The sequence below is a fragment of the Labrus mixtus genome, chromosome 16, assembly GCF_963584025.1.
Source record: "Labrus mixtus chromosome 16, fLabMix1.1, whole genome shotgun sequence".
Lineage (NCBI taxonomy): Eukaryota > Metazoa > Chordata > Actinopteri > Labriformes > Labridae > Labrus > Labrus mixtus.
In genome coordinates, this window is record NC_083627.1 from 9,511,693 (window position 1) to 9,539,480 (window position 27,788).

General features: G+C 44.4%; 1 protein-coding gene across 1 annotated transcript in view; it reads left to right on the plus strand.

The window, feature by feature from the left end:
* Positions 1 to 24,649, plus strand: part of foxo6b (forkhead box O6 b) — a 47,705-nt gene extending 23,056 nt beyond the window's left edge. Inside the window, exon 2 of the mRNA XM_061059828.1 lies at positions 20,435 to 24,649. Within this exon, the coding sequence (XP_060915811.1) occupies positions 20,435 to 22,150 (1,716 nt within the window). The 3' untranslated portion in view covers positions 22,151 to 24,649. The remainder of the gene's footprint in view (positions 1 to 20,434) is intronic.
* The last annotated feature ends 3,139 nt before the right edge of the window (positions 24,650 to 27,788 follow it).

Sequence of the window (27,788 nt, forward strand, 5' to 3'; positions counted from 1 at the left end):
GCAAAAATGAACTGACACCACATCGTTCTGCATTCAGAGTAACAATTTATTGGAGAAACACAGCTAGTTGCACCCTTTAAAATGTCACTTTGGATTCCCTCAAATATTTAATTCAGACACTCAGATTTAGTTTTCATTGTCAACACTAATATATATGTTTAAAAGCTGCTGCTAGGTGAGACATTTCTCTTAATGTAAGATGTTTTTATGCACATATTAGCCGATCTGAGATGAAGCATTAAACACATCATTCTCAGAAATAAATCACTGCTGCTTCACTCATATTTAGCAACACCTCCAGATTGTAGCTTGTGAATGTTTCCTTCTTTCTTAATAAAAATAACAACAGAGAATCTCTCTTCTCTTTCATTAGAGTGAGCTCCAGCTCTATCCAAGTATTCTCCTGCTGCTCTTGCTCCTAATTACTAATTGGCCCTTACTAACAATAAACAGTCATGCATATGGAAATCTGATCGAAATAGCTTTTTTAAATCAATGCAGGGGTAATTTATTCCCATGGACATCACGAGCGGTATTGATTAATTCTTGAATCAATCCATTATATATCACCTGAAGACGTATTAATATTTAATATGTAATAAAACAGGGATGTATCTAAAGCGTGCTGTGCTCAGTCTCGTCTCAGCCTCTCAGCATCAGCGGCCTGCCAGGGGACTTTGAGGGAGGTAAGAAATGAGGTCAGTAAGCAACGCTGTGATGCAGGGCGACACCCCTGGGCTCCCCTCGGTCCCCGCCTGCACACAGCCCTCAATCCCCCAGCTGATGGCTCAGCCCTGCCATTACACTCAGCCGGGGTTACGCAAGGCTCGGCGAGGCCTGCCGGCTCTGGCACAGATTAGATCAGGAGACGTGGTCAGGTACTTCACTGCTGTGTGGAATATCTGAGCTGGAAGCTAATGTGAGACCGTTACAAAGCACTGCAGAGCATTCCTATCATTACTTCACTCAATACAAAGAGTTTTTTATTCTATTGTCTCATAGAATACATCTTTAAAGGTCTATGATACACAAGGGGTTTTGAATTCTTTATAGGTAAGCTCTGAGCCGGTCCTAACAGCAACTTAAGGGATGTCAGGTTGTGAAAAATCTCTCCTGCTGCCGAGTAATAATGGCCAACTCATTAATTAATGCTCATAACTTTTTCACATTATAATGGGCCATCAAGCCATGGGTTATAAATTATTATATGTCATTAATACAAGTTAGCTTGTACATTTATTTACAGTTTTCCATAAAGTTTGGAGCACTTCACAGAAAAAAGTTTGCTGTAGTAAATTAATTTGTTTTCCCAACCTTGGGAACCAAATGTTGTCATGATGGGTTATCCATAAATAATGTTCAGAGACTTACCATCTTTAGAGTGATGTTAAAAAAAAGTAGTTACCAATATATATATGTACTAATATATTTCTTTGACTGATAGTGAGTCGGTCTAGCAGACAGTGTGTGCCCCGCCTCTCGCCCAATGACAGCTGGGATCGGCTCCAGTGCTCCGAGACCCCGAACGGGAAAAGCGTTATAGATAATGGATGGATGGATGGATGGATGGATGGACCCCCTCCCCACTCTTCATATGTTTAGGTCGTCTTTGATCCGACTCACCATGAAACAGTAGAGTGGGAACGATAACAGAAACCGAATGAACAGGAAGCTAAATGTTCAACGATTGTTTTTCGAATAACGGTCCACGTTAAACATGAATTAAAAACAACACAGATAAACAATGATTAACAGATCAACGGCGTGTGCCCAACTCTGACTCGAGATGACGGATGGATGGATGGACTGTTCAGCCGTTTAAGTCTCTCTCACAGTTACACACAGCAGCTGAACTTAGAGGCCGTGAATCACGTCTTTTTTTTTTAAAACAGTTGAAAGTTGTCATGGCTTAATTTTAAGACTTTTCTATTCCATATGATACAAGTTTATGGATATCTCTTTATGACATTCATACTTATGCACAATTGAAACCCCCCAATTAAGCGTGTGTAAGCAGCATGATGAAATCCACAGCGGTGAAGGGCAACACGCAGGGAGTCAGAGCAGGAATAATATTCCAACAGAAGGTTCTTGTAGCTCATTCTGCCCTTCAGACATAAAGAAAGGAGCTGTAACTAAAAGATTGACACTCACGTAAACATCCCACAATATAAAAAAAAAAATGGAACCCATTTCCATTTTGTTTCAATTAACAGGACGTTTTCAAACTTTGTTAGCTGCAGTCGGACCGTGGACGACAGTGAAGTTAGTTCTCGGTTCAACTAAACGCGACGCCGCTGCTTAGATGTGCAGCGGGAACAACTTCAAGCCTCTAATGAAGTTTCTTGTCGACTCTTTGAAAGACTGAACGCTCTGCTATACTCCACCCCTCAGCTTCCAGCTTGACCCCCCTTTTCACTCACACACACACACACACACACGCATACACACATGTGCAGACGCTCAAACACACACACACACACACACACACACACACACAAACACACATTCCAGCATCCCCATTAGCAATTCATGAGCGGCGTCTCATTAGAGTTTAAGTTTTACCATAGGCCTCTGAAGTATATGGCTGGAGCAGTTATTAATATTTCATAGTCTCCCATTGAGGAGCTAAAAACGAAGTCGACCCGCTTCCGCTACAAAGTGACTCGCACTCCTCTTTTTTTTTTTTTTCTTTTTCTCGTCTTCTACTTCTTTTTTACCCCCTCTTTTCCCTCTTCGTTAGACTGTCTCTCTCTTCCCCTCTCTTCGCCGCTCGCTCCTCTGCCGCCGCCGCCGCCGCTTCCTCGCTTTTCCGATCCTTCTCTGCCACACAGACCTTAACTCAAACTGACTTAATTGGGCTGTCTTTGTTCTGGGAAATGTGGGCATACCTTCCCCTTCTCCCCATCGGAGAGGAGAAAAGAGAAGTAGAAAGTGAAGAGGGGAGGGAAACGACAGAGGAGGCGGGAAACGATGGAAGAGAAACCTGAGTGAACCCACGATTGTTCTATGAGTACTCCCTGTGCCATGCTCCGGTTAGGGGGGCAAAAGGGGGGAGGGGACGGGGGGTAGGATGGGATAATGTGAATGTGTGTGTGTGAAAAGAAAGATGGGGAGGGGGAGTCTCAAGGGTTCATGGGGTGTCTGTCAGACTGGCAGACAGGAGCTCTGCCCCCGAAACAAACCCATGCATGAATAAGTCAATAAAGCCATGTCTGTGCTGTGTGTGTGTGTGTGTGTGTGTGTGTGTGTGTGTGTGTGTGTGTGTGTGTGTGTATGTGAGTGAGAGAAAGACAGAGTGAAGGGAGGGAAGAGCAGAGCATCAGATGAGGAAGAGGCTGATGAGGCTTCTTGTTTCCCAGCGTCTGTGACAATGAGACAGACGCCACATTCCCTCACAATGAGAAACAGACCGAGGGAGAGGAAGAAGAGACGAAGAGTGATCAAATCCAGAGCGAGGCAGCGGAGCACTTTGAATTGGTTGGGACAGTTACAGCATGTTTGCACGCTGCAAGGAAATTTGTTGGAAGGGAAAGTATGTGGGAACAACAGCAGAGGGCCTCAAACTTGAGACATGAACCCGAATGAACCGGCAGCTGAACGCCACCAAAATCCGTCTCAACACTTCCTTTCTTCTTCGATGAAGAAAAATGAATAAAGAGAAAAGAGTTCACACACAAAAAATATATAACCACAAACGGTTTAAAACACGTATGTGGTCTCAGTGACGTCATCCCACGGTTTCTAACGAGACGTTATGAAGCCTAACGACGTTGGCTGCCATATTGAAAATGCCGCTCCAACTAACTCACTAACTAGCTGAGAAGCACGCAAAGAGGCGGGTGAAATGAATACCTTGGTTGTTAAAAGAAGCCCATCTGGCTTGTCTAGATCACCATCTAGTTAGCATATAGCAAACAATGAAAACAACACTAACAAAGAGGATAGTTAAGGGGGCAGTATCAAGATTTAGTTAACGGCCATGCTCCTTTTTTAAGCCTACTTATGCATATGGCTCTTAGACTTAGTATAAAAAAAATGAATGCATTATAAAAAAAAAATACCCCCGTACAGTCTTTACCAATAAAGAAATGAATTGTAAAGACGTTTATTTCTGATGCAAAACGGGCACTTTAATATGGGCTTTAATGGGGATTCCTTGGTTTATGGCGCCAGACTCACATGTCATCCACACAGGGACAGGATTCCCCTTAACTTCCCTGTGTCATTCACTAATGCTTTTCAAATGGAAGAAGATTTGCTGCCTTTGGTGCCTTTATTACAAAAAGAGCGCTGAAGTCCACTGAGGTGGCTTTTGGGGATAATTGATGGGGCAACCAAACTGGGATGTTCATCCAAAAGACCAATCTTACCTGTGTAGTATTGACATAATGCGAAATGTTTTTGACACCGTCTACGATCGCGGATTTATAGATTTTTGTCCTACAACAATTAGGCCTTTAAACGCACGGTATGGCAAATCCACCGCCAGCGGACTCTCAATCAGAACAATAACAAAAGATGAAGCCGAGGCTCCCCGGGGAATCATGGGAGTGATTCTCTCTGCTACTCCCGACCCCAACCCCCCCCCCCCCCCCCCCCCCCCCCCCCCCCCCCACCGGTGAAAAGGAACTCTGTGTTGACCGTAGTCAAGACAAACGGGCGAATCCGACCTGAGGAAGTGAATATGTCTACCGACGATGTTTCCAAGTATAATTAACATTTTTATCAAAGCAGCACATGCAGCAACAGTGTTTCTCTGATGTTTTTGGTTTTTGGTTTCATGCATGGTGCTCAAGGGCGACATCTACTGGATCAAAAAGTCGCACATTCTTCCTTTAAACACTCTTAACGAAATTCTGAACACTTGCACTTAAGTATAAATAAATGTTTGAGGTCGTGGTGATGCACACTGTAAACAAAAAATGAAAAAAACCTGGACAAAACAAAGGCAGCGGTCATTGTTTGATCTCTATCTTGTCTTTCATGATCGTGGCGAAGCGAAAACCATACTTGAAATTGACACTCGATCAATTGCCAAGCCCCAGTGTACATGGATGTCGGATTCTTAAAATGGTGCAAGTCATTTTAAACTCCGAGGTGTTGCAGACTCTTGTCGCTAATGTCAACACAAACAACAGGGAGAGACGTTTCTTAATAACTAACATTTGAAAATCTGTCTTAATTAGCCAGGTTCAGGTCAGGTAACAGAGGGGGTCGAGGTGGGAGGTGGGGGGGGGGGGGGGGTCCTTTATTTATAGCATCTCTGCTTTAATAGCTCCCTTGGCACATGTGTACACCTCAGTGTGACGAACCAGTCCGAGGCAATGAAAAGAGTGATTTAAGAGCCAATGCAGTCGGAGATAGAAGAATTAGAAACAGAGGAAGAAAAGAGACATGTGGAGGAGGGAGGCAGGGGGGAGGGAGAGGGTGAGACGGTGACACAGTGAAAGAAGTGGAGGGTGGAAACAATTCAGTGTCCTTGGAAACCCATAAGGCTAATTTGAATTTGAGACTGAGGACTTCTTCTTCTCTCTTCCCTCGCCTCGAATGACCTCCTCGCCCTTCTTCTTCTTCTGCGCTCCCCAATCAGTTTAATCTCTCGCTCTGCTCATCCCTCCCAGATGCACTCCCCTCTCTCCCTCTCTCCCATCCGTCGTTCATTACCGCTCGCTCTCACCAAAGCAGATTTCTTTCCATGACGGATGGCGTTCTGTGAGCGCTCGTCCAAAAGGCTCTGTCAGATCTTCTGCTGGTGTAGTAAAAGCTGCGAGGCGGGCGGTTCAGTCGGGGACGTTGCATGACATTAAAGGGGGAGGCAAGAAGGGGGTTTGGTTCAGAGTCATTTTTGTGTCTTTGTCACCGCCTGGATCTAGTTGTGGTCGGCATTGCAGTGTACATGTTAGCCATGGGAAAGCTGCTGCATGCCTTTTTAAAGAGGGCTTTTTTTTTTTTTTCTCAAGGTCCCCCTCTTTTTCCTGCTCTCACCCCATCAATTTTCCCCGCGCATTATTCCTACAGTCTCTGTGGTTCTCGAACGCCTCGCAGGCATCTTTACAAGTCCTCCTCTTTCAACATCTTAACCGTAACCCCCTCCAGCCTTTTCTCTCCTCTCTCGCCGCTCTGCCCTCACTTTTCCTCCCCGTCTCTTTTTCTCTCTCTCTCTGTCTACGATGGTCATGTCTCGTGGGGGAAGACAGTTGGCAGGATGCAGGCTTGCTGCCATGGCAACAGGAACCCTCCCTCTCCCTAAGGTCTCCTTAGCAACTAGTAGCTTGGCATTGTAGTAATGAGCCGGCCCAGCATGCCATGCTAGTGAAGCACGAGATGTGTGTGTGTGTGTGTGTGTGTGTGTGTGTGTGTGTGTGTGTGTGTGTGTGTGTGTGTGTGTGTGTGTGTGTGTGTGTGGCTTTGTCTTTGCGGGGCTGATATGCACAAAGTCAGTGCGGGGTTTTGACTTCTGTGGTGATGTCAATTAATAATACAGGATTAGAGGTTGTGTTAAATGTATGATTTGTGAATATGTACATCTATCCCCCCCCCCCCCCCCCGCCCCCGCCCCCCGTGTTCTGTCAGTTTCTGAGATTGCATCTGCTTCACTGAAAGCCTCCTCCTGTAAGAGCGACAGTCAACACACATCAGGCAGAATATTTGAGTTTTGAAAATTGGCTTACTTCAAAAGAGCAACATCTGACGAGAGATGTGTTCCTCTTGAAAGAAATCTGAATTCTCCACGAGTGTAACGGTGTGAATTTTGCCAAAGCTTTTTTACAACAAAAAAAACAACAACAATCAATCTCAAGTCTCATGCATTTTTGAAGAGTGTATGCAGAGCTGGCTGAAAAGGACTAATTGAATCAAAAGACACTATGAAGTATTCATTGCAGGCGTTGTGTTGCGTGTATTCTTTTCATAAATTTGCAGTGATTACTATTCCGGTCTGGCTCTGCTATTTTGAGTGTGGGCCCTGAAGCAGGTATCAGGTTACAGAGGAGCGATTAAAGATGAAGCTAATGATGATCCATGATGAACGGAGACACACCACCCAAGCTGCAGTGAAACAAGATCCAGACAGATCTGAGCGTACATTTTGTGCTGATAAATGTTCTTACCAGAGGTCACTTCAAGACGTTTTACTGAGTTTAACTGTTTGCGATGCAAGGATGTCGTATTTAAAAAAAAAAAATAGAACTGAAAGATGCAACTTTTTTGATTGTTAGTATCCTATGTTAGAAATACTTTTGTGGGGGACAAAACCCAGTCTAGCACATGCATTATAACTCAACTTAGCTCTAACCCTATTTACTGCCATAGAAATATCCAGAAAACAGAAGATTTTCATTTTCTCCTGTGAACTCGATACTCTTCTGTACATGCCTCCAAAAACAAACTCCTACTGTGGCCATCCCTTATACCGGCTTTATTCATATCAATAACAGCGTGTAAAGTTGTGCAATGACATCATTTACAAACTAACAAAGTGATGCATGAACAACACTGAAGACTTAACTGTCTGTTGCAAAAAGAAAACCATCCTCTTGCTGAGTAGTTATCATTAATGAACAGCCTAAACCGGTCTAAGGAAACAACATCATGCCAGACGTGTCTCAAGGGTTGAAATGACTTATTTTCGCTTAACTTCAACCTCTATTTCTAAAGCAGAAGTCACTAAAACAACGCATTATTTCAGCGCCGGTAAAGACAGAAGAACCCAGAATTTCTATTCAAGGCCGTCCATAAGGGGGGAAAACAGGGAAAGCTTTCTGGGCCCCCGATGCCTTTGGTGTCCATTACGGTTAGGTAAAACATGCTCATCGTTATTTTAATCAATCCTTACATATTTTTTTTTAAACCCTAAATTCTCACCATTACTTATTAACACAGAAAGGGTACACATTTTTTTGGCCATTAAAGTTGGTGGCGAGTCCTCTGAGGTTAACTGTTAGGCCAGTAATGTCGGGCGGGGTAAAGCTATGCAAGGACCTGCTCAAAGTCAGGATGCGCAGAAGGAAAGTTGGTATTTGACCCCATAAGTAACTTGTTAGTAATCGTTTTTTTTTGATGGTAATGGGAGCTAGGCAGAGGAGGCGAATGTTAGCCAGGAGGCTATAGGCATGAAATTATATTATTTAAGGACATCTGTGCAGGGCCATTCACTTAGCCTTTCAGGGGCCCAGCCTTTTTCCCTGTTTCTATTGCATTCACACGTCTTTTGAATGTTCAGTCTTTATGAAAACATGGCACCAAGCAACGCTTAATCAGTTACCATGCATTGAAAGCTCTATCACTTTTGTTCGGGACAAAGGGATATAAAACCACCTCCTTCCAGACAGAAATCTACCACCATGAACACAATGTAAGCCTGACACTGAACGCTGGCTAACAGGCCAGCGTCGCTCCCTGCTGAAGTGGTGATTTAAAGTTCGATACTTAAATCAAGCATCAGTTTGGGAGCAAAGGTATCACAGTTCTGAATATTCAACGATACCTGCCTTTCTTTATACTTTGATGAATATTCAGCACATATCAGCATTGAATGCTCATGGTCATGTTTAAGTGGGTTCTCGCTCCTACCTCGGATTAAATCAAGCTAACCTGTAATTGAGGTGCAGACACTTTAGTAAGAGTTCTTCTTCTCGAGCCTGTTTTTCTTTCAAGGCTTCGGAGTTGTGTGAGAAAACTCTTTTAGTTCTGGATGAAAGGGCCAAAAGTTGAACACAACAGATAGTTGTTATTCTCATGCTGAGTTGTGTGGCAGTGTCTGCTGTTTGTGAGTATCTTTTCCAACTCTTCTAGTCAATCTCGCCTTTGTTTCTTTTTATTAATGTGCCATTCAGAGTGTCTCAGCTCCGTGTTTGCTGCCAGTGTATCAGCTTCTGACTGTGGATCAGTGCATTTGTTAGAGGTGTCGCACAGCCTCGGTGTGTGGATGGATGTGACAGCTGAGTGCTGAGGTGGGTGGTGCTCTCCTGAGACCTGATGGCAGGTGTGATCAGGCCTGTTTCTCAGCTTCTCCTTTGGCTCCCATAGGTGTCACGATGCTCCACCTGGCGTGTGAAAGCGCCCAGGGGAGGGATAGCGATCACAGCCGTGGGGGTGGACTCCTTGAATGAGCGAGAGTCAAAGGTGGAGGTGACAAACTACACTTACTGTCGTTACTGTAACTGAAGGGCTTTCATTTCTGTATTTTCACCGCTTTTAAGGCTTGTTTGGCAGCCTGTCTAATTAAGCATCACATCAAAAACTGCCTGCAACACATCTGTCATGTCGAGAACATAATCAGTTATTACATTAATGTTCCCGGTTAAGAAAAGTCTTTTGGAGTGCGAGATGGAGTTAAAGAAGTGCCATTAAGAAAAATACATCTGCAGAGAAATAATTAAAAAATAGATTAAAAGAGGGGACTAAATAAGAGAAAATTAATTATAAACAGGATAAAGACAGATTGACTGATTTCCAAAACACAAAAATTTTGCTTTTTTTTCCACATTTTCACAAGGCTCAAGCCCCAATTGTTCTCTTGGTATTAAAATAATTTGAATATTTTAAAATGTTTTGTTATAAGATATATTTTTGGGCTTTTTGTGTCTTCATCGTAGAGACAGGACAGTGGATGGATTCGGAAATCATGGAGAGAGAGAGAGAAAGAGAGAGAGAAAGAGTGGGGAATGACGTTCGGGAAAGGAGCCACAGGTTTGGATTCGAACCCGGGCCGCCCGCCTGGTGGACTACATCCCCATACATGGGGCGAGCGCACTAACCTGCGCCACCAGTGCTCCGTTATATATGTTTTTAGACAAGCTGTCAATCAGCTGGCTTCAGGTGGGTCCTCTGCCCAAGTGTTATTCCTTTACATTTGATCGCCATCATAATTCAAAATTTTTCTTTTTTTACGTGGCTTTCCACTGACTCCATAAAGATCAGCTAAAAACCATTCAGATGAAAAGGTCGAAATATCCCTTTAGTTCTATGGTTTTTAGTTGCATAATTGTCACACTTGTTGTTTAGTTTGAATAAAACAGAATGACTTAAGAAGGTAAAGGGTTGCGTAAAGCTAAATACTGTCAGACATTGTATGAAGCCCAATGCAGGAAACTCCATGAAGTTGACGATTACAGAACTTCATTTAAAGGTAAAAGTCTTAGAGCAGGGCACAGTGGTGTCTCCCTCCCACCTCAGTGTTCGTGATCTAAGGAAGGCCAACAGGAAGGAAGCACCTCTCGCGGGCACTCCGGGTCCATCACTCTTTACTGAGCTGGCTGTGACCTGAGGACCGGGCATCTCTGGCACGCAGAGGAGGATTTTCCGATCCCCTGCCCCGCTTTCAGATGCTCGTTAATCTGCCGGCTCTATTTTTATCTGCCCTCTCCTCCCGCCCCCGGGCTCTCCGCCTTCACTCGGCTCCTTATGTCCATCCGCCGAGGGACAGGCTGCCTCTGCACGCCGGCAGCTCCAATTAGAGGCCTCTCTGCTGGGGATTGGGCTTGCTGTCCGCCTCTGGCCCCTCAGGCTCTCTTCCCGTCTACCTTTCTCAGGTTAGCCCCAGACGCTGCCGCGCTCCCTGCCTCTCTCCACCCGTCTTTTCACTCCCTGTCTGCCTTGTTTCTCTGTCTTCAACCCCCCCCCCCCCAGAGCTTGAGGAGCTCCACAGGGAGTAAGGGGGAGTGAAAGGCCTTCTGTCGCCTGAGGGCTGGCTCTAGTCCCTCGGCTGTACTTTGAGGAGAAGCTAACTGGTGCACCTTTCAGGAGGATGCCTCAGTACAACTGCTGGAGCCACTAACTCTGATCGTTTTGTCACAGCTACTACAAACTAAAACAGCTGCGACCACATAAACACTACCATTCATCCTTTTAGCAGAAAGCAAAGAAAATAAAGGAAAGACAATTCTTGTTGTTGGCTGACTTCCATAAGACCAACCAATCCATAGATCAAAATAATCTTACAAAAGTTAGAAGAAAGTTTTTTTTTTGTTAACCTGCTATATTTAAACATCCGTCATCCAATCATCCAAGGTTCAAAAGGCTGCAAGTTGGCTCATGATTACAAGAGTTGTGTGTGTTATGTGTAAAACAGTAAATGAGAAGCTGTTTCTTTCACATATGCATCAGGCACACTGCCCCTGAAATCTTCCTGAGATACGTATTCACACGTGCACCTCACAGCGGGAGACTATCCCATGTCTCACAGGAGGTAAAAAGAACAACTTGCGGAAGTTGCGGATAAAGCAACAGCGTCCGACGCACCTGTCACGACCATACAGTCTAAAGATACAAACATCCCCGTCCCTCCAAATCACTCCAAGTGATTATTCTTGAATATTTCCTGCTGTGATCCCACATCAGCTCACCCTGACGTCACGTGCAAATTTTACCAGAAGGCTGGCAGGACAAATTCAGAGTAAAAAAATTGGGCTATTTGCGTTCACAAGTTTTCAGGAGTTTTGTGCGAGTGTGACTGCACATCTTCATTATATCTGATCAGTCTCTGCTGTTGCTTATACACAACTATCTTATTGTCTCTTGTTCTTGGCTCCACTGCATTCCTCTGGATGCTCTGACCTATTCCATTCCTGCAATCCACCATAAGAATAGCATCTTTTTTCCCAGCTTAGCCCCCACCCAAAAACCCTGCATCCTCACACCTTCTCCAACCCCATTAATCCCTCAACCTCCCACTCCTTTATTCCCCTTCAAAGAGACAAGCACTGCCCGTGACATCAGTCACAGGAAGTGAATCTTTAGCGTTGACTAATTTCCATCGATTGCCTCCAGACAGGCTTAGCAGACGAGACCCATTCCCACACAGAGCCTGGCTGCTCTCATTTAAGTCTCCCCGCCTGCAGAAAACCCTCCACAATGAACGCAGTCAGCGCTTTTATCTTCTCCCCCACTCCTGCTTATTATCAAATAAATGCGCAGCATAGAGAGATACCCATTGACAGGACCATGCATAATGACTCCTGGCTGTGTGAAATGGATTAATAAATAATGGTTGAGCAAGGGGAGAGAACGGCTTTGCCTAGTCCCAGTACTTCTCAACAGGGCGGCGAACAACAATCCCCGAACAACACTCGGCTGGATTGTGCAGGACCACGTCTAATGGAGAGCCGCGCTGAATTTAAAACGCAACACTCCTCTTGAATGCGTCATAAATTAGAGGTGGGCTCCTTAAAATATGAAGCAGTAAGCTGTGCAAAATCCACTACATGATGTTCTACCGAATCCTCCAAAGAACCCCCTTCAAGAGACTTTCCCTCCTGTGAGGGAAGAGAGGTAAAAGCATCCTATAAAAATGTCCAGGAGCAGAACTCCTCGGCAACCTGTTCCCCTCTCACCGCTGACAGAGCTGCAGCAGAAGGTAAATCAGTTTTCTTTCTGCTTCTGCTTTCACGCTCTCATGAGTATACCGGCGGTTCGAGCACACGTATCCTGCATGCGCAAACTCAATCGAAGAGGCACACAGTCGAGCCTGCGAGCACCAGAGGCCTTCTTGTTTTTTAACAAAGCATCCCCATGCCTCCCCTGTCAGTGACATATTGCTTCATTAGCACTCTTGGCTTTGTGTATATTGACAGCTTTTTCAAAATGGCAGAGAGTAAAAGTGTTTCTGCCGCCTGCTTTGCACCAGAGGGGCTTAAGCAGGCTATAAAACCCAAACTGAGTGTGAGATAGTGAAGTGTGCTCTGACTGCCACTGTACCTCCGTGCCAGAGCAATAATTCTGTCTGAGACACGGGGTGAAAAGGTCTCAATCTCCTTAACGCTAGATTAAGGAGCAGCTTGATCAAGGCGTCTTAAGTGCTTCATTTTGGAATCAGGATCAATAGCCGCTAAGAAGAATTGAGCCCGCAGCTTCGCTAGGTAGAGCTGATTGAATAGCGGCTAATGACTTCTCAGAAGCCCCGAACGCCTCAGGAATAGCTCCGAATTTATGTTCTGCTGTTTTTCTTTTTGCGAGATATATTTAAAAAAGCTATAAAGAAAGAAGACGGTCGAGAAGCAGTTGCCACAGCAAGCAGATAAAGTGACAGGTGTCTTGTGTTAATGTTTACGTACTCACACACAGGACGATAAAGGAAAAACATGTTTTGTACCCGGAGCGGCGACAACAACGAGAGCTGTGCTGTGACGTAGGGCGGGTCAATCGGTGCGTTTTTTTAAAGACCAGTGAAAACCTGTGCTTGTTTTTTTCTAGGCTACCAATAACTGCCCGACCAATTATGTCCATCAACGCCGCGCCGAGCCTCAATCGCCATGATCCGACCAATCCCCACCCTGTCTCTGTGGTTTCAGGGTGAAACCCAGCTGAGGAGTGCCCAGAATTAACCAGGATTAGCCTTGGATTGTCGGGGATTACTCAGGCTGGAGAGGGATTAAGTATGATTGCCAGTTTGGGGCGGGTGGGGGGTGCTTGAGGCTGTGTGCGCGTTCACATTGCGGTGAACATGTGTCAATTGTGAAACGTACATGATGCTGTTTGTTTACATGTGTACAACGAAGCCTCGACATATAAATAATGAAATGTGAATACAATTTGACTTCCACATTAAACCAGCTATAAGACGTGAGGCAATGTAGGCCCTATAAGGTCCAGTACACAGATGTATGTATTGATATGATAAAGTGTTAATATCTGAGGCTTTTCTCTGCTCGCACAAAGCCTCGTTCAGGGAATTGCCAGAGAGACAACGAGAGGAAAAAAGGGTGCAAAGGGTTACATCATTCTGGTTGCTATGCAACGTAAACTGGATAATTTGCAATAGATGTAATTAGCTACCTAACCCAGAATAAAAAAGGGACAAGGGGTTTGAAAATAATAATAATCAAGAAAATTAGCCATTGCTCTGTTATTGCTGTTTTGAAATGGAGGATGTGGACACACAGCATTATGGCCGTTTAAAAAATACTGTAAATGCAGGTACACAAAAAGGAAAGCAGGCAAAATAACAGCAACTAATATTGTAATGCAATCCATAGCCGCAGAGCTACATCAACCTGTCTCAGCCTCACAGGGTTTTTACATCCAAACAAAGGATTTATTTCTTCTGTACTGGATTTACTCGGGCTGCAAATATTTTTCTGTTTTTTTGTTTTGTTTTGGTCAATAGCATGTATGGTCAGTTTGGAAATTCCAGGATTACAGTAGTAACAATAACATTTATTTAAAGAGAGCTTGGACAGAGCTGGACATTACAAAGTGCTTCACCAAGGCAGAAGAAAACAGATACCAGTATATTGGAGGCAAAAGTAGGACCAGAAAAACCTTTTAATAGAAATAAAAGGCAATGAAAAAAAGAACAAAACTCAAAATAAAAAAAGGAAAAAACTGTTATCTAATTAAAATTTAAAGAAAAGCCAAGACTTCTGCCCATGGGATGTCAAAGTATGTAACCGGTCAGAAATGAAGCAAAGAGAAAGGCAACAAAAAGCCTTCAAAGTGATTACTTCAATCTTAAGATCTGCTCTGAAACATTCAGGCAGCCAGTGTAAACATGCTAAAACAGAAGTGAGTTCATCTTGTGGGGTGACGTAACACCACACAGATTCTCATTCACTCATCTCATAGAGTACCAATCAGCCCGTGAAGACAGATGTGCACTGCCTTTTATGGCTCTTAAGGGAGTTTATAAGGTCTAAAAATGCCCCTAATAAGGTCATCAGGGTCTAATAAAAGACCGTATTGGGTTAAATTTTGAGTCTGACTACTGATTCAAGCACAGGATATCATGGCTTCCACTACCTCTTTTTTTTTTGTCTTCTTTGAGTGCTGAGTTTGACACCCACGAGAAACAAGAGAGCTAATAATCCATAATTTGTACAAGAGCAAAGACCTTTGACATTGAAACCAACTCACCAATCTCAAGCTTACTTGCTTTTTAATCAGCCATCAAACACAGATGTCTTCACACATATTATCATTTTTTATTTCTTAATAAAGTCGACCTAACTTATAAATCATGATAGCCTCTGAGCTTCCCCATAAAGTGAACTTGGCCAATGAATACAATGACGGCTGTTATATCAATTAAAAGCTCTGGCAAAAGCTTGTGAGCACAGCCTGATTTGGCATTTTAAAGTCCAGTATTTCCAAGCTAAAGAATGGACTTTGATCCCAAACGTTAAGAGGCTTTGTTTTATAAGAAAAGGTATTCAACAAATGTGTTGCAATTTCACATGGCTCCCTTGGAATCAGATGCCAAAGTTAGCCGGTACCATTTTAAGGTGTGTTTTCTCAAACGTGGTAAATGCATGACTGTTGAGTTAGTTAGGTTAGTGCAAAGGGAAAGTTCAAAGAGACATAATGGTGTTGGTTCCAACAATAACTCAGTGCTGACTTTTTTGTTTGAAACCAAAATCAACCACCCAATGGGGGGACTTTATTGGCCTTGTTACCTTGATGGGTTAATGAAGTAGTTAGTCAAATTTTACACTAAAGATGGATCATAAACACATGACAAAAGAAACAATAATGGTGCACTCCTTTTTGTGGAACATTGAATGAGCCAGTGCATGGTTCCATTTAAATGTTCTGCTGTAATTATAAGGCAAACTGTAGCAGTGTGATGTATTCCCACACCCAGTCATAAATTGTTGCCTGGTCTGGCATATTGAAAAAGGGGAAAGAGTAAAGCGTTCTGTGTTTAGACAGATCTGTGTGTCCACAGGCCATTAGCTAACCACTGGACTGACTATCCCCTGACTCAGTGAAAGCAGCTGAGTGCCAGGGTCAAACTCAGTCACTATTTGTGCATAATGTACAATAGTAGAGCTGGATACAGTGCAGTGTGTTCATAGGGGAGCAGGGTGGACTCGAGGACAGAATCAGTCACCGTTTTCTCTGCAACAGTCCGTCTCCTCCTGCATTAGTAGAAAAGCAAAAGGCGCGGAGCAGAGGGAACAGGCCTCTCCGCTTCAGAATCAGTCTTTCTGACAAGTTACAGTGGGGCGAGTGGGGCATCTATGTGCCGCACAGAGCTGAGGATCTGCAGGATTCTTCTACACAAAAGACTTTGCCGGAGGATTTCACTTATCAGCTCCTTCTCTGTGGCTCACAGTTTCCTTATCAGTCACATCTCCTTTATAAAGCTTTTGATTTCAGTGATAACCTTGGGGCTCTCTGCTTTCTCTGCATGTGATGTTTCAATCCTGCACCAGAGTCATGTTGATGACTATTAGATATTGAAACAATAATCAGAAGCTGCCCTTGTTTTGTCATCTTGTTATTGTGTGGTCCTTTGTGATAGCCAGCAATCATTGGAATGGTAGGGCGGTGTTAAAAGTGGAGGAAAGGAATACTGGATTAATTTAAGTTTCACTGACAAACTTGGACCCAACATGTCATCATCCTACTGACTTTATATGAGATGTGGACATCTCTACTGTGATGTCGGTACTTGGTTTGGGGGGACTACCATTTTGAAGTTTTGAGTTTGTCATTTTTGGACATCACATTCTTTATTTTCAGAGCTAGTGACCAGGGGGTAAAAAAAAAATCGCTACACCTCTCTCCTTGTTGACCGGTCACCATTGTAAAGACTTACAAGTCAAAGACAGCAACGCCTTGAGGCAAACCCTGCTTTATCGTCTGTTTGACTCAAAATGAGACCACAATTATTACAAATGAACATCATGTTTTGATGCAGACTTGAAAGAAATGATTGAGACCATAAACTTCCCAGTAGAATGTTTGCTGAGGAAATAAATCCATTGGAAAGTAGGGTCACTTTCTGGTAGACTGAATAGTCAGACTTATCTTTACAACCAGTGGAGTGGCCCCTACTGACTGACAGATAGAAGTCACCTCTACAGGCACTTCTTTCTACAAAAAGGCTTCGTCCTCTTTGACATGAAGCCAATGAATTGATAAGCTGTACCGCTAACTTGACGTTGGCTGTTTCCTTTTGGAACACTGTCTGATTTGGATGTGTTTTGTTTTCATTCATGCGTCTCTAGCCACAGTTGCAATACTAATTCTTTAGAAAAGGACAAAATACATTTTTTGAGAAAGTCGCACTTGCAAACCCTGAGTTTAAGGCTCACTAAATCCAGGGACTGACTGTGGTTTAAGTCAGAGTAACCTTTTTTTTTTAAGGTTAGAGGATCTTGGTTGTCCTGGTTAAAATAAAAAACAGTTGGTTTTGGTCAGGGAACGATCATGGTCATAGTTATGAAACTAAAATGGAGTGTCCAAAGGAAGTGTCCAGATTCAGTCTAATGACTGGTTGACCCTTCCAACCACCACCATAATTCCTAGGTATGATCATAAACCTATTTCGTGTGAGCCAAAGTTTGGGTTGATTTGAGTCGAATTCACTTATTTTAATTTTTTTTTTTCAACTTCCAGGACTCAGGCATATTTTGGTGAGGTGTTTCACTAAAACTCATGTGTGCATGAACAAGAAATTAAAACTCCTTTTAAAAAACTTTTAGAAAATGGTTACAATGGCATACAATGCCATTCTACACTAAATATAGTGCAGGGTATACGGTTTATTGTAGATATTTGGATTAGCATTAGTTTTGTCTCGGTGTAGTGTTTGAAGTGGCATCTGTCTTTAAATGGGCTTCTGTGTTTTGCAAACTCTTTTATTCAAACATATCATTACCATAACCTAATTTCATCATTAGACTTGGTCGAGTTATAAAACTACATTGATTGATATGTTAGGAAACTTAACACGTCATCAAGTTTGAAGAACACCAGCTGCTGGTTTCATGTGTATTTTAATTTATTCTTTGATGTCAAATTGCAATCTTGAGGAATATAAATCATAAATGTCCTATAATTGTAGGTGGTGATTAGTGTCAGAACCAGATTTTCACTTCCATATTATTTCACAATTATGGTGAAATAATGTTATTGTAATGTCAATTTACTTTTAATGTATGCGGGCAATAATGCTGAGAGCTGCCACATTAGGGTACAATATATTTACCAGATGAAGAAACAACAGTCAACTGTTGTGGTATAATTGTTGCACTGGTAGTTTTTTTTAAAAAGCTCTGTATCCCCCTACTCACACACCTACACACACACCTACACACCTACACACACTACTGCTAATCACAGCTTGGTACAGGTAGTGAGACGCTGGGACTACTGGTGATTGAGCCTCCCTGGTGGATTGGAAGCAGGAATCTGACAGACTCAGATAAAAGGCTGTTTGGAGTTGCCTGCAGCATCAAACAGCATCAGCCGACTCCCCTCCTCTCCCCCCCCCCCCCACCATCACCTCCCCTCTCTTCATTTCTCCCTCTTTTGGTTTACTCTGTTGCCATGACTACACCCAGCCAGAGCCGTCATGTTGCGGAGGAACCTGTCAGGGTGCTGCTCTCAGATCACCTGATGCGGGTCGCCTCCACTGGCGGCCTCTTTCACAAGGCGTCGTCGTTCAATTTGGCTTTGATAAAGTCTGCGCTCTGTAGCACGCCGCCGCTGAGAAGTGCAGTCGGCCCATTTTGTCGCTGCATGTTGAGCTTGTGTAATTTTGACGACCTGGTGTTTTGGAGCGGACCCCTCTGAACAGCATAAAAAAAACATAAATACATCTCTTCTATCCAATTTCCATGTTTGTGAAGAGAGTGGAGTCAAAGCAGTGTGATTTGAGTGGAGGATGGGACAAAATTACCTGTTAGGAGTCACGCTGAGAGGATGGGTGTGCTGGTGTGTGTGTATGTTTGAGGGGGAGCTTTCCTATGTGAATGAGAATAGTAGTAGGTGGGATACAAGACTGATTTGAAATCCACTTAAAGCTGAATTGCCCCTGTAAACATTTTTTGACAAACATATTACCTGCTGTTCCAGATGCTATACTTTTCATCATGCTCTGCAACAACAAAAAGCTGTCACCTCTCTTAGCTGGTTGTCCAGTTTACAGGCATGTGGGTCTGTATTCTGCAAGAGTATAAAGGGGGTTAGAGGGATGGGGGGATACATATGCTGACTTTATGGATTGCACTGAAGAGTGAAATGTAAGCTGGTCCCCCGTTGAGCACAGATTTACATCTCCTGCTGTTTGTTTCCGATATTTGCTCTCCTTTCAATGTGAATGAATGAGTGAAAGAGAGAGGGGGGGTTGGAAGTTGTGTAAGGTGATGAGAGGATGGATGTGGGGAGAGGGAGAGGGAGAGAGAATGAGCAATGTCGTGATCAAGAGACGCTGGGACACAAAGAAGGAGATGAATGGGGCTGAGAGCAGGAAAATTGGACAGGAGGCGGGGAGTGAATGAAGATAGAGACCGGCGCCAGATATCAGGAGACAGAGATTGTGAGCTATGTGCAGGTAATAAACAAGGCAGAAATAGATAGATATCTCCAGAGAGGAAAAAGAAAAGTGTGTGATTGCGCACATGGGGAGGAGGGCCGGGGTTGAGTGTGGATTTGTTCCTCCCACATGATCAGAAAAGAGCGATAGGCAAAAGAGTGGGAAAGAAAGAGAAGGCGGAAAAGCAAAGGGAGGAAAGCTGGAGAGTGTGAATAATGACACAAGCAGGAAAGATTTGGATGAACATGCTGTACTTAGACTAACTTGGCCAGCTGAGATGATGTGTATCCCTGCTAAGCTCTCCTTTAGGCAGGCTTAGATCTCATCAACTCACTCCAGGTTGGCACCGTCTTCAAATGCTCCTGCGGAGCCCTGGATTAACTATACAGCCGTCACTCAGACACTTAAACAGGGGTCTGGAGAGGCTTATCCTATCCCCCCCAACCCACAACCTCCACATCCGTCCCTCTTCAAAGCTTCTCGCAGGAAGACTTCATCATAAAGATATCCAGCATTTTTGCCTACAGTCATGTTAATTGTGCTATGATTTTAAAAGAGGTTAAATGAGCATGCCATCTCTCCTCCTCCCCTTCCCTCGTTAACTTCCACTCTATCTTTTTCCGGGACAGTGTGTGAGAGTTTATTTTTCATTTTGGTGCTATTCCAGATCTCCTCTCGCCAAATAACGCCTCCCCCTCCTTCCCTTCCCTTTCCTCTCTCCCTTTCTTTGGCTGGATCACAGGCTCTCATATTTGGAGGCCCTGCAATCGATATGGTCTGTCTGTGATTGGGTTGCCTCGCGTGATTCATTTCTGTAACCTTGGTGATGGTTTGATGTGGAGGCTGCACCCATGTCCATATTATGACTCAGTGAGCGCGTGTGGAGAAGAGAGGCTGGTCAGGGGAGGTATCGATTGGTCCTTCACTCTCCCTGCCCTCTTTGCTCCCCCCCCCTCCATCTCCCTCCTTGAGTTTATCCATCTTTTTTCTCGCTCACCGTTCAGCCTTGATAGTTTGGCCACAATTTGAAATGACTTTGTGTTCTCAAGAAATGATTATTTAACCCTAAATGTTCCCCGGGGTGTTAATGTTTATCTCTTCTCTCTCTCTCTTCTCTGCCCTTTCCCCCCCCTCTCCCACCATCTCCTTCCCATCTTTCTCTTCTTACAGAATTCGATCAGACACAATTTGTCCCTGCACAGTCGCTTCATCCGGGTGCAAAATGAAGGGACAGGGAAGAGTTCCTGGTGGATGTTGAACCCGGAAGGAGGGAAGATGGGGAAGGGACCCAGACGACGTGCGGCCTCTATAGACAACGGCACCCGCTACCTGAAGACCAAGGGTCGCATTAGTCGTAAGAGGGCAGGGGCCATAGGCCTTGGACGGGGACAAGGTCATGGTGCTGGACCCACAATGCAAGGATCCCCAGAGCATGGCAGTCCAGCAGGGAAAGGAGGTGTCGGTTTGGGGGGTGAGGAGTATGACACTTGGACGGACCTCCATTCGCGTACTTCCTCCTCTGCCTCAACAATGAGTGGCTGCCTCTCACCGATCCTGGCTGAGGCAGAAGCTGATGAACCAGAAGAGGGAGGACTGTCCTGTTCGGCCTCCCCTCGGCTGTACCCCAGCCCCGGCAGCACCAGATCCCCAGCTCTGGGCACTGGAGGGCACTGCCCCAACGTGGAGCTGCCCCAGCTAACTGACCTGACTGGGGCAATCAGTCTTGATGAAAGCGGCTATCCCCAGCCACCGCAAATCAAATGCAACGGTTATCCCTACGTGCCTGGGCCCAAGGCGGAGGGTTCCTACTGTGGGCCAATGTACACACAACCTTCCATGGGCATGCTGCGGCACCACACTCCCATGGAGACCATCCAGGAGAACAAGCCAGTTAGCTTCCAGCGCCCTATGAGGGGCTACTCAGAGAACAATGCCCTGCAGAGTCTGCTCACTGGAGGTCCATCATACTGCAACAAGGACACATTGCTGGGCCAGGGACGAGAAACACACACAGTAATGACACAGGGATCCAATGGCGTTCATAGCCAGCACAGCCACAATCAGAATCGCAGCCACAATCATAACCACAATCACAGCCAAGAGCATGCTCACAATCCAAGTCTACATAATGGCCATGGCTCAGTCCATGACCAGAACAGCCACCATCAGAATCACAATCAGGGTCACAAACACCAACCCAGCCTTGACTATAGCCACAGCCACAAGTCCCACCCAGCCCATGACTATGGCCCAAGTCACGAGCACGGCCATAGTAACAAAGTAAATGCCAGTCATGATCACAACCCTCGCCCCACCCAGAATCACATGCACAGCCACAACCCTCATAACCCTATGCACAGTGGGCCTCACCCCCAGGCCCTCTCACCACGGGTCAGCAATGACATCTTGCAGCCCTACAGCCTCAAGACCTCTAACCACTATGGGCCCCGTCCACATCTCCCAACATCTCCATCCCTGCCGCCCAACCCTGCTGGGGTCATGGACGTTCCCCAGGACCCCTGCCGCCTGGCATCAGCCCCTCACCCACGTCACCAACCTTACCCTGGAGCTCACCACCAGGGTATGACTGAGTCCTGGCATGGCTACTACCAGAACACACACCAGCCAGGGAGCGCTGGTTACCAGGGGCAACAGCACAACACACACAGTAGAATGGCTGCCAATCTGGACATGGATAGTGTCCCTAATAGCCTGGACTGTGATGTAGACTCCATCCTTCTCAGTGACTTCATGGACACAGAGAGCATGGAATTCAACTTTGATGGCTCTCTATCCCAAGGCTTGGGCATGGGGGTGGGCATGAGCTTGGGGGCATTTACTTGCCCTCCTTCAGCACACAGCAACCAGAGTTGGGTGCCAGGGTGAACCCAAGCCCAAGGGTTTGAATAGACACATAATCAAAAAAGCTCAACCACCAGGCCAGGCTGCTGGTGGGCTGTACCCTTGGACTGACTGACTGTGATTCTGTTCCTCTGAGACTGTAGAACAAAATACAAATTGTCATTTTGTTTCCTGGGGACTCCCTTCTTCCCCATATCCCCAAGTCCTACAGTTCCCTCCCCCGTTCCCCCGTTCATGCCCTTCAGTTTTTAGTTTTGTTTTGTGTTTTAATGGCCCCTCCCAATCTCGTCCTGCCTGTTCTCAACTGTCAAGCACTTTACATCTATCCTTTCCATACAGATGCAGTAACAAAAAGACCAGGAAAAGTCATGTTGTGTGCTGGCTTAAGTTTAATGTATGCAATCCACTTCACAGTATTATCTTCTCCTACAAAGGAGGTGTTGTTTTGACTTAAGAACATGATCAAACAGCTGCATAAATACCTTTCAATGAAGAGGTGCTCACAGATTGGGGGTTAAAATACAGAAGGAGGCTTTGAGGTTTATGGATGAAAAAAAAAACGGAGCTGTTAAGAAGACGAAAGAATAAGACCTTAAGGGATGGAGGGAAGAAATAGATGGGAAGACCAGGGTCAGACTGACTTCTCTCCCTGGTGGACAGTGTTTTTTCCTGTTCAGTTTAGAGCAAGAGGACAGTCATCCATCAGGCAACCATCAGCACCACTCCATTGAAATGCAACATCCTTTCTTTAATCTCCAAAGTAATGCCAGAGTGATGCATCACTATTGCAAATCTAATGCGCTACTCTGTGTTTTTTCAGCCCCCTCTCCCTCCTCAACTCCGGACACACCGGCTTAATGTGTTTTGGCGAAAGTGATGATTAAAGTCACTCTGCACTAAATGGGGGAGGGATTGAAAGGGGGTAGTGTTGGGAGGGGGTATTGAGGGGAGATGATAGGAGAGGAGAAATGCAAATATTCCCTCTGTGCCTCTTCCTCTCCATTTTGTGGATTTATGTAGCTTTCCCCGTAATGAAATAAGCAACGATCAGAGCCTGCTGCACATCCTGAGGAGGTCCCTGATTGGCCTGTGCTGGGCTGCCTCAGCGTGGCTCCTTCACCGGCTGACCCCAGAACGGCTTAGTGAGCAGCTGTGGTCAGGCCAGGATGTTGATGGAGCTGCTCTCCTCAGACCCCAGGCAACCTTGTCTAATTCACTAACACCCAGGTTCAAGCCCACTATATGCTTTTACTCTTGCGAATTGCACACTGATGAACAGCGTCAGCAGATTACTATTAGGTGCTATCTCCTCTTCCCAGGCTCCCCCCTATCGCGCTGCCCCATCCCGAGGTTACTCGGAGGGTAAACAAGAGTAATTAACCGCCAAACAAGATGGATGATTTATGCAAGTGTGTGTATTCGCTCATCGGCACAAAGTCATAATTCTTCCCCTCACCAAGAACAAGCAGGGCGATTTTTGAGAGGTGATGCCTAGCGACAAGGTAAAGCGGCTGGCAAGCAGAGTGCTTATAGTGTCCTTTTAGTCCTTCAAGCAGCCCCTTTACAAGCATTCTCTACCCTGTCCTGGCCATAGCTTTACTTTGCTGTTGTCTTTTCTTGTGCTTGTTCTGTGATTGTGCAGTTGTCTGTCCTGTTACAATACAGCTTGGATAGGAGCTATGGTGTGAGTTTTGTTTTCTACATTCCCAGAGGGGGAAAAAAAAGGCACAGGGGGCATTCACTAACCCTTGTCCTGGCACCTGTCCCACTAAAGATAGAGAAAATAGGAACAAGCGAGAACAAAGGTAGATAGATACAGAGAGGGACTGAATGGGAGGGAGGCAGCTAAATGAGTAGGCAGGATCTTTGGGACTAGGAGAGATTTTCCAGCTCGGTAGCTTTCTGTAGAATTGGCTGTTTGAATCGGGCCAAATGTCAAGTGCTACTCAGCCAGCTCCGACGAGCTTTGACCAGAAAGCCACTTCTCCCTCCTGATCAAGGACAATGACGGGTATTTCCATACACTTTTCTTTTGCTTTCTTCTTTCCTTTTCATGAGTTAAGATGGCCCATTGTTGTAACCCAACTGTAATTTGTTCTCTGGCCTGTGTGCACTTGTGTGTCAAGCTTCTCGTGGGTGTGCGAGTGTGTGGGCGTGTGTGTGTAGCACAGTAATGTACAAGAACTGATTAAGGGAATATTGTTGAACGCTAACGTGCCCTGGTATTGTCCATGCCTGGATGAGTGCAGCATACATAATATATACAGTTTATATTTATTGGTTAGGGAGAGGGGTCTATGGAGGACCTTTCAGACCCTTCACTGCTTTTTCTTCTTAAAGGCAAAGAGGCAGAACGCTATTTCAGTTTGATTACATTTCATTCTGTACATAATCTATATTGAAAAAAATTGTATTATAATTTTTTGCAAATATCAATTTCTTTTCTAAAATGATGTATCTGCTCATCTGGTGACCGTAAAATAAAAACAAATAAGAACATAGATGTTTATTTGTGAGTCTCTTTTGTTTGCATATACACACAGTGACATGTGCACTGCTGTAAGGTGCTTATCCTGTATCACTGGTGAATGAACTATTAACCCACAGCAAAGGGACAAGTCAGTTTGCGCGAGGAGGACTTCCTCACTTCCTCATGTTATATGCGTTTCATATACACAGTAGAGAGAAATATCAACAGTAAGGTGCTCAAGGGCACCTAAGCAGTGCTCGGGAAGTGATGCGGCACCTCTCCAGCAACCAGACCAACTTCCATCCACACTTTGATCCACACCAGGGCTTGAGCCAGCGACCCTCCGGTTCCCAACCCAAGTCCCTACAGACTAAGCTGCTGCCGCCCCCCGTATATAGATAGGCTGGATTTTCTATATTGAAAAACATAGTGAGAGATATTGAAGTACTCCACAAATTAAATATAGCTTACAATTAGAGCAGAACATATTTGACTTTGTACACTAGCTGATTAAATGAAGTCAACAGGCTTACATATATATATTTAAAGCAAAAGCTGCATACACATTTGTTCCTTCTACCTTTAGTGTGTCATCAGATTCTTCCTCTCAACATTATTATGAGATTAGATTGACATTGCTTTCTGGGTGCCATTTTGAGTGTGTGCATAAAGTGTTTTTGCTGGTTTTGATGCTAAATAACTGGTGCTTAATGAAATAACTGGATTGTTTTAACTATGTAGATGCATTGATATATTTTATTTACACTTAAATACCATAAAATAAAAATATGCAGTAAGAACTGTTCTATATAGTTTTCCTAACACAGTCAAAGGACTGTTACTGCATGAAATAAGAATAAAAAAATCAGACCAGTTTATCAATTTATAAAGGTACTGGAGACCCCAGTATTTAAAGGACATAAAAAAGATAATCGATTTCTCGCGAGGGGTGCTAGCGAACAAGACAAAGCCATACGTATGAAACTGTAGAAGTGCAGCATCCCAATGACCCATCCTCTTTGAGCGTTGTCCAATTACATGAAGAGCTGTAATGACAGACAGTTATTTCAACATGGGACTTCTTTTTTAGGGGTTTGGCAATGGTTTAAGTGATATAAATATTAAACTCAGATAAGTTCTTCCCAAAAAAACTGGAAACAGTACAACTGTATAAGTAGAAACTGACTGAGGTTTTGTGGACTACTGGTTTTCTCAGGTTATCGGGCCACTTTATTTGGAGCTAAAACTGAAAGTGAGCAGACACTTAATGTTGTAAATAATCTTTAGTTATCCAAAAAAACAGTTTCGGGGCTAACTTTTACATAAAGAGTTGGTGAAATTTGAACTCGTTCTCTTTCTTATCTGTAGATGTGTTCACTTCTGTTTTTTTCTGCAGTTGGATGTACTTTCAGGTTTATTCCGACATCTTAACATCTAAAAATGTCTGTACAACTCTGTTTTTACAGATTCAAATGGAAGCCAAAATAACACACATTAAGAACATCATCAAAATTATGTTTATTCTAAATAAATATAATATATATATATATAATAAATAATAATATATAAATAAATATTATTCAAGTTTTCATTTTGGGCTTTTTATGCCTCTATTAGAGAGCCAGGGCAGAGAATAGAGTCAGAAATCAGGGAGAGAGAGAGAAAGTGGGGAATGACACAGAGGAGCCACAGGTCAGATTCGAACCAAGACTGCACGCTTCGAGGACTACAGCCTCTGTACATGGGGCTAACCACGAGGCCAACGACTCTCCTGAAAATGCTCTTTTACATTAGATTTGTTTTGAATGACATTTTTATGCTTTATACTCTTTTATTGAGAGACATGCTTTCTCACACATAAGCTAGAAATACACATACATACATGTGTGTATATGTCTTTACACATGTAAATATGTGTGCATATGTTCATGTGTTTGTGTTTCTATCTCACAATAAATAAAGTAAGCAAATGTTGATTGTGATGCCTGAGTGTGTTGAAGTGCATCTTTTTTTTTTGTAAATATAAGGGACCGTGTACATAATTCATATTTTCCAGTGTAAGATGTCGTTGGATATGCAGCTTCAACAACGTATTTTACTGCATGTGCGTGTTTACATGTGTTTGACAGAGCACGGGTGTGTGTGAACATAATTTATGTATTTTCAGTGAATCCATCCATGCGTCTGAGTGTGTGTGTGTGTGTGTTAGTTTGTGTACACATGTGTGTTTATCAGAGTGTTCACGATGAAGAGTTGAACACACCCGTATAACCCCTCACTTTTGGGAGTGTGTATTTGTACGTGACTCCCTGCATGCTTATGTGTACGTTTGTAGTGCTGTGTGTGTGTGTGTGTGTGTGTGTTGGTTCATGTGTGTGTGTGTGTGTGTGTGTGTCTCGTCTAGCGCCTGTGTGATAAGGCTCGTTAGCAACCCGATGCCATGCCACAGCTGTGTCTGTCCCTGCGGAGGCTTCCTCACAGAGGGACTGACTACATCTGCACCGCCATACTGTGCTGCACACACACACACACACACACACACACACACACACACACACACACACACACACACATGGCTGTGTCCTTATAGTTCCCTCACCTTTGTTGCTGTGTGTGAGGCATCAGAGTAATACACAGTTAGTTAGCAGCAGCTCACCTGACAAGATGGCTGATCCCTGCACACCTGGGAAGATGGCGGTACTCGGAGCCACGCACGCACGCACGCACGCACACACGCACACACACGCACACACGCACACACTGTCAAAAGGCAATAACATCTCTCCATCTTCCTCAGCTCATGACGTTCTATAAAATATGCCTCTCGGATGCTAGTTAGTTCATGGGGTAGCGAGAGGAAGGTTAGTGTGAGACAGAATGCATAATAAGGACGGGATCCTGCTGCACTCCATGCAAATGTGAAGCCTGACGTGTCAGAGCCGTGATGGATCTGTTCTGACAGACACGGTGACAGCCCGGTGACAGCAACTTAAAAACCTACACTCCCCCCCCCCCCCCTCGCTCGCTCCCTCCTCGTATATATTTACAACCGGAGCATCCTAATGCACTTTTCCTCCCTAATCTTCCCCGTTCTTCTGCAGCTAGTTCAGAGACGTCCCCGTATTTCACAGGCTGAGGGATTTTGTGATCTGACAAAGGTTGTAGGCTGATATCTGAGCTTTGTACTGGTGT